Genomic DNA, 8122 nt, shown 5'->3' with positions numbered 1-8122 from the left:
CTCTCTACATTTCTTCAGCCTGACTTCAGTTCACCACCACACCGTCTGTGTCGCCAATTCCCCTTTTCCTCCAAACCATGCGTACGCATGGGTCAGAGTTTGCTTAGGGCTGCGCACATTCTCCCGTCTAGTTAGTTTTTTTTATAGATCACAACCTTGGCGTGGAAAGTCACGTACGCCACTTTCAGCCCCGTTTTGTGCGTACGCAACGGTTATAAACGAGACCCCTGACCTGGTGCGTGCATGCGTGCTGCCCGTGTGTCTGCAGCGCCTGCTCGCCTCGGCACGTTGCCATAGCGATCGATTTGAGTGACGTAGCTGCTTGTGCGCAGGAGTGTTCAAGTGTTGGAGCGCAGAAGCAGGTGACACAGAAAGACCGGCTGGATGCAGGGTTCATTGTGGAAGACATGCTTCCCCTGTCGACTATTGATTCGCCCAGATTTAGAAAAATACAAGATAAAATACCCGCGACTCGCAAGCCAACATCCGACAGGAAAACATTTTCCCATTACCTGAACAAGTGTTATACCGACGAGTCCTCCCTGGATCATGTGTCCGCGAACAACAAAAGTTACTTACTTAGGAATGACACTGCACTGACAAATCACTGGATAGACAGCATTTGTTGGAGCCATAACGTAAGTGTGGCAATAATGGAATGGAAACAATAATAATTGATGGTTAATTTGAGTTTGTATTCTGTCTGGCTTCCCCCGTAGGTCAGTTCTATTATTGCAGTCATTCAGCTAATAATTCACCTGCGGGAATGAGACACAAACGAGAGTAAGACGGGGAAGCGGGACATTTTTCTGATCGCAAATGTTCGCAAATAAGTATAGTTATCGAGACTAATCATTTTTGTTTGAAGCTTTATTTAATAAAGCATTTTTGATTGAACTTCGAATCGGATTGCTTTTCTTTGTTCTTTGGATTGCGCGTCGTCTACCCCGCTCCTATAGTGGCTTTTAATCTTGGCAAAAAGCCATGCATAGCATAGCATTACTTTAAAACTTGAGATGGCTGCTGTTGTCTGCAAGAGGGTGAGAGGAGGACACACTTACGATGTCATAGCTTGCGAAATGCATCAGGTTCATTCAGCCTTTGGACCACATAAGGTAACAGCATGTGTCACCGCCGCTCAAGTGCATTTATTTTTTAATTGTATGGGATTAAGTGACCTTTTTATATTTTTCCTTGACCACTTAATTTCTGTTCTGATGTTTCCCAAATGCTGTTCTGATGTTTCTTTATCCTGTTTGTGGATTTTACAGTGAGGTATTTCTTTGTGCAGACAGGGATATTGTTCTTTGATATGGTTTTATATGCTATTTTGTTTAGATTTATATAATAAACACTAAGTGATTATAGGGCTATGATGTTTGTCCATGTATCTACAGTAAATTAAGAAACGGGAAAGTAAAGCAATAAGTAGTGAAGTTACTTTTCAAATGCAGTAACTAGTAAAGTAATCTCATTACAATTTACCAAAGTAACTAGTAATAAGTAACTAATCACTTTTTTTGAGTAACTACCCCAACATTGATTAAAACGATATCAGTCTGGATGCGTTCTTGTTCTTCCGATGCAGCAGGCGGCGCTCGTGTTCATCCTAGGGGTCTTTCTTCGCTCCGTGACGTCCATTCCGGGAACACGAGACGCGTCTGCTTCCGCTTTAAGCGTAAACCCAAGCTAGTCGCTTCAGCCACATTTTATACACTATACTCTAAAGATACATCTCTCCACCATGGCGCTGGAGTCCAGGATCACCCAGGAGGAGATCAGGAAGGAGCCGGAGAAGAGCATCGACCGGGAGAAGGTGAGATCATTCAATCACTAGAGACAGTCTGCGAAAAGGTGGAGGAGAGGGACGCATACACACACACATCGACACGGGCTCCGTGCGTAAACGTGCCTAATTGTATTTTAAAAAATATTCAAAGAAAAGTCCACGTTGTTGCATGTAGCAACTTGAAGGATATTTGCAGTATGGAGGTTCATTCACTCATTAATTAATTCATTCGGAATCAACGAGTGAGAGGGAGGGTCCGTCAGAAGTGTGAGCACTGATTCAGAACAACTTCTGACGGCCCACCCTCCTCTCACTCACTCATTCATTCCGAATGAGTGATTGAACCTCCATATCGCCAAGATCCTTGAAGTTAAACACGCAACAAATATTATGAATATTGCGCAAAATGTAACGATGGCATTTGTGTTCTTACGCATTTATCCCCCCCGCCCCCGGTCCAGACGTGCCCCCTCCTCCTCAGGGTCTTCACCACCAACAGCGGCCGCCACCACCGGGGGGACGAGTTCGCCCGAGGCAATGTCCCCGCCAGCGAGCTGCAGATCTACACCTGGTGAGACCGGAGGGGCCAACTGAGGCCTGCGTGTGTGTAGAACCCTGTTGTGTGTGTGTGTAGAGTCCTGTTGTGTGTCTGTAGAGTCATGGTGTGTGTGTGTGTGTGTGTGTAGAGTCCTGTTGTGTGTGTGTGCGTAGAGTCCTGTTGTGTGTGCGTGCGTAGAGTCCTGTTGTGTGTGCGTAGAGTCCTGTTGTGTGTCTGTAGAGTCATGGTGTGTGTGTGTGTGTGTAGAGTCCTGTTGTGTGTGTGTAGAGTCCTGTTGTCTGTGTGTAGAGTCATGGTGTGTGTGTGTGTGTGTGTGTAGAGTCCTGTTGTGTGTGTGTGCGTAGAGTCCTGTTGTGTGTGCGTGCGTAGAGTCCTGGTGTGCGTGCGTAGAGTCCTGTTGTGTGTGCGTAGAGTCCTGTTGTGTGTGCGTAGAGTCCTGTTGTGTGTGTGTAGAGTCCTGTTGTGTGTGTAGAGTCCTGTTGTGTGTGTGTAGAGTCGTGGTGTGTGTGTGTAGAGTCCTGTTGTGTGTGTAGAGTCATGGTGTGTGTGTGTAGAGTCCTGTTGTGTGTGTAGAGTCATGGTGTGTGTGTGTGTTTGTGTAGAGTCATGGTGTGTGTGTTTGTGTAGAGTCATGGTGTGTGTGTGTGTGTTTGTGTAGAGTCATGGTGTGTGTGTGTGTGTTTGTGTAGAGTCCTTGTGTGTGTGTGTGTAGAGTCCTGTTGTGTGTGTGTGTAGAGTCCTGTTGTGTGTGTGTTTAGTCATGGTGTGTGTGTGTGTGTAGAGTCCTGTTGTGTGTGTGTGTGTGTGTGTGTGTGTGTGTGTAGTCATGGTGTGTGTGTAGAGTCCTGTTGTGTACTTGATGAACAGACGAGTCCTGTAGTGTACTTAATGCAGTCGTGTTGTGTACTTCATGCAGTCGTGTTGTGTACTTAATTCAGATGTGTTGTGTACTTAATTCAGATGTGTTGTTCAGAGATCCTTCTTGTGTCCACTAGATGGCAACTCCATAAACTAAAATGGTGTAGCTCCACAGTTAATTATTCACATGAATCTAATGTTGTATGTTGTAAAATAGCTTAACAGGACGCAAGATTTGTCCGGCAACAACATAAAGACAGGGGCAGCGTATTCAGTCAAGTATTTTTTGACTTACCTTGAAAGAATTGGCTTGCAAAAGCAAAATAAGTTATCAGTGTTAAATAGAAATACAATAATTTTACATTCCTCAACATTTGCAAACAATGTATTTTCATACACTAATTAAATACAAAATCTGCTGAAAATACAGCATCTTGGTATTTGTCAGATTATAGGATCAAGAGCTTTCACAACCTTAACATTTCAAAGGTAGTGCAGTCAAATTATCTTGGAGTTGTTGGAGTTGAGTGGCAATGTTCACCCTCCCAGTAGCCGCAAATCTCCTCTCAATGTGTGCCGCCAGTCGATACCCGCGCAATGCTGTCTGCCGCGCGGCAGTCAGGACGGAAGGGGGGGCAGAACACCCGTTGGCTTCTTCACAGCCTTCTAGACAGCTTTTTCTTGTGCCAGTTTTTTGAAAATCCTCGGAAATATGACGCTTTTGTAGAAACCTGCTTAATTATTACATTTGGTCTTGATTGGGTAATGCCAATTTGTCTGAATTTGATCGCAGACTAAAAGGAACTTCTTCAAAGACACAACGGAATTGCACTGTACAGTCGCGATCTGGAAAGTAGTAGGTGGTTTGAACAAAGATGCCCCCTCCCTCTCTTTGCTCAGTTAAGGCCCTGACCCACCAACCAGATTACCGATCGCCGGACGGTCTGCCGAGCTCGGTGACCTGAGTCTGTTCGGTGTGTGTGCTGTGCGATCGGCCATCCTCAAAGCCGCCTGGCATCTTTTCAAACCGTCTGGGTTCTTCTCAGCCCATTGCACATGTTGGACTGGCCATGACCAAATCGGTCCGACTGCCTGTTCTCCAGTGTGCGTCAGGGCCTTTACGTATGACGTCCGACAACACGTTCTCCAGCTCGGCCCCGGCGCAGAAGCCAGTCCTTATGCGGTCCTGGATGAGGACGGACTTGAGGGAGGTCCGGGTGTAGTCAGAGTCACAGACGACGCTCTGGTTCACCGCCTCGTCCCCCAGAAACTCTGCGACCATCTCCAGCTGGTGGGCCGTGGAGGGGAAGAGGCTGGGGAGAAGGGGCGAGGGGGCCAGCAGCGTGAACTCCTCCCAGATGTCGTCGCTGGGTGCCGGCGGCTGGGGCTGCTGGTTGTGGTGGAAGTCCTCCTCCTCGTGGTCGGTGTACAAGTAGTGCTGCAGGGAGTCGTCGTTTTTTTTACTCGTTGCAGTAGCCCCTGAGGAAGAGTTCAGCGGCATGGCTGCCCTGAACGTTGCCGTACTAAAAAGGGGAAGGAGAGGTTGCAGTTAGTATTAATTGGTAACGTCTAAGTGATGTGTGCGTGTTTAAATGCTGAGACAAGGTGTGTTGGGCACGCGTCAGTGCAGCAGTGTTCACATGAAGTCGGGGGGGGGGGAACCCGGACCCAAAAAAAAAAGTGTTCCAGCAAGAAAGAAACGTTAATCCAGCTCTGGCGTGAGTCGGATAAATGTCACACGTACTGCCAGTGGAGCCGCAGGGGGCGTGCCTTTGTGTGAGTAGTAGGGAAGCTGGAAGCACAAGGGCTGTGAAGTGAAGCCACAATATCCACAAAAACACTCAATTCGACTGTTCATTTATAGCACAACCTCTCGAGAATGTGTTTTCGTTGAGACCTAAATCCATTGCTTATATAGCGGGAAAGCTCGCGCGGAGGCACGCGTCCGTGTTATTGCAGCCGGTCGCGCCTCAGCTGTGATGCAGCTCGTGAACGTTTAAGTAATCTTTGAAATGGGGTCGTGGGTGGAGACAATGTGGGAGGGGTTAGTTGTGGTAAAGGAGTCCATTGACTCGACTGACAGGCGAAGTAGTACAAAGTAAAGTGGTTGGTAATAATAATAATCCTACTGTAGTATGGTGTGGTGGTAACCTCTCATTAGAAATCCCCAATAAAAATCGACTCATTGTTGGAATTTTTACAGCTATTTAATGATTATCCAATATGCCCGTGCCATATATAATGCTGACAAACGCATCATTAAATGAATAAACATTGATTTGAATGCAGAGATTTTTTGATTCAGTGCAAACAGCTATATGGTTTATTAATATAGGCTACACAACAGTGCTGCAATGCAATACGGAATGTCAACAACAAAGTCCTCTTATACAGAGTCTGGTTATGCACAGACTAGTCCTATGCTGCTCTGATACCCTGAAGGCCAAAGTATACTACTCCGACTCGTAAATATTGTATTATTATATTATATATTCCGACTTCGTAACCACGGAGACTCCCTCGAGCCTTCAAATTTCTCCGTCGGGATGTCGGATACGCAATGCAATTCACCGCCCGATCGATTTAACATGCTGACTAGTAGCTATGTAAATTGTGTTGTAAATAAACTTCAAAACCTTTTCAAATCTTATTTTGGTGTTTTATTGGTCCTTAATGTGCAAAGTAAATAAGGCGCTAAGTCAAACCAGGAAAAGTGTTTCCGGAAATGATGTTGTTAGAGGACCAATCACAGCGCTTGCCGTCTCTGTTGCGTTGACGGATAGTTAAAAATATTGGATGTGCACGTAAGCTACGGAGAGGGTCTCCCACAGGCTCTCCGGCGACGGTAGGGCTCTCCGTGTCTATGTACAGCCCTTTAGGGAGGAGTTTAAACCAGCCTTAACACCCCCCCCCCCCCCCCCCCCCTTCTCCAGGTTGGACGCCACCCTGAAGGAGCTGTCGGGGCTGGTGAAGGAGGTGTACCCCGAGGCCCGCAGGAAGGGCACCACCTTCAGCTTCGCTATCGTGTACCCCGATCAGATGAGGCTGGGATACAGGTACTTACTGTAGACCAGGACTAGACTAAGACTAGACTAGGACTAGACCAGGACTAGACCAGGACTAGACCAGGACTAGACCAGGACTAGACTAGGACTAGACTGTAGACCAGGACTAGACTGTAGACCAGGACTAGACTGTAGACCAGGACTAGACTGTAGACCAGGACTAGACTAGACTGTACACCAGGACTAGACTGTAGACCAGGACTAGACCAGGACTAGACTGTAGACCAGGACTAGACTAGACCAGGACTAGACCAGGACTAGACTGTAGACCAGGACTAGACTAGACCAGGACTAGACTGTAGACCAGGACTAGACCAGTACTAGACTGTAGACCAGGAGTAGACTGTAGACCAGGAGTAGACTGTAGACCAGGAGTAGACTGTAGACCAGGAGTAGACTGTAGACCAGGAGTAGACTGTAGACCAGGAGTAGACTGTAGACCAGGACTAGACTGTAGACCAGGACTAGACTGTAGACCAGGACTAGACTAGACTGTAGACCAGGACTAGACTGTAGACCAGGACTAGACTAGACTGTAGACCAGGACTAGACTGTAGACCAGGACTAGACTAGACTGTAGACCAGGACTAGACTAGACTGTAGACCAGGACTAGACTGTAGACCAGGACTAGACTGTAGACCAGGACTAGACTAGACCAGGACTAGACCAGGACTAGACTGTAGACCAGGACTAGACTGTAGACCAGGACTAGACCAGTACTAGACTGTAGACCAGGACTAGACTGTAGACCAAGACTTGACCAGGACTAAACTGTAGACCAGGACTAGACTAGGACTAGACTGTAGACCAGGACTAGACTAGACCAGGACTAGACCAGGACTAGACTAGGACTAGACTGTAGACCAGGACTAGACTAGACCAGGACTAGACTAGACCAGGACTAGACTAGACCAGGACTAGGGCTTGGACCGGGACTAGTGCTTCGGCATTGTTTTGGACATGCTTCTGATTTTATGAAATACTTTTTAGCTGACTTAATGACTGGGTCACTTATTTAGTCATGATTTAATGAGTGACTGACTAAAGTCACTTATTAAGTCACTGATAACGTGACTTAATAAGTGACTTATTAAGTGACTTCATTCTTCAAGTCACTTATTAAGTCGCGTTGCCTGTCCCCAGGGTTAAAGACGTGGGCAGCACGGTCTCGGGCCGTAAGGGGGCGGAGGACCTGATGTCGCTCCAGTCCCAGAGGTTCCAGATCGGAGACTACCTGGACATCGTCATCACCCCCCCCAACAGACCGCCCCCCGTCAACCCCCGCATGAGGCCCTTCTGAACCCCCCCCGGGGTCTGAGCACACCCGTGTGTGTTTGTTTGTGTGATGAACACACAAAGCGCAATTCGACACGACGCGACACAGTGACCCGTCAGGGTTTTAACGTTTTTACCGCTGACCTCGACAGTCTTTGTTTTTTCAGGTTCTTCTATGATGTTTTATAAGATGTGATATGAATAAACTTGTGCATTAAACATTTTTTTGTTATTAAATATGTTGTCTTTTTTTTTAAGGATGTAATTAAATGGTTAGTTAAGTTATGTTTCAAAACGTTTCCTAAAAGCAGGACTCAGCTGTGTGCGTGTGAAATCACTCGCTCGTTTTTTGAGTTTTTCAAACGCCGAATTCATTAAATGTGCAGTTTTTTAAAATTGTAAGTTAATTGGCGTAATAAGCTCACCGGTAATGGGAGTCTGGAAGCGGTAGACTGAGATAACGGGACAGGATCCTCTCCCTCCATGCGTCTAGAGCTTGAACGAAGAAGGTTAGCGGAATAAGTGGCTTGGTACCTTCTCTACGCCCTTAGTTTTGCTAATATAGTTGAATATTT

The 8122-nt window shown here is 46.7% G+C and overlaps 1 protein-coding gene across 1 annotated transcript; it reads left to right on the top strand.

Annotated features, from left to right (window-relative positions):
- Positions 1 to 1669: 1669 nt before the first annotated feature.
- Positions 1670 to 7753, top strand: LOC307076712 (histone deacetylase complex subunit SAP18-like). The gene is made up of 4 exons (XM_079737803.1): positions 1670 to 1816; positions 2251 to 2360; positions 6140 to 6262; positions 7416 to 7753. The coding sequence occupies exons 1-4, from the start codon at positions 1745 to 1747 to the stop codon at positions 7570 to 7572; spliced, it is 462 nt and encodes a 153-aa protein (XP_079593929.1). The 5' UTR covers positions 1670 to 1744; the 3' UTR covers positions 7573 to 7753.
- The last annotated feature ends 369 nt before the right edge of the window (positions 7754 to 8122 follow it).

Source organism: Pollachius pollachius (assembly GCF_949987615.1).
Source record: "Pollachius pollachius genome assembly, chromosome: 6".
In the NCBI taxonomy this organism is placed as follows: domain Eukaryota; kingdom Metazoa; phylum Chordata; class Actinopteri; order Gadiformes; family Gadidae; genus Pollachius; species Pollachius pollachius.
The sequence above is the reverse complement of the archived record's forward strand: the minus strand, read 5'-3'. Positions and strand labels throughout refer to the sequence as shown.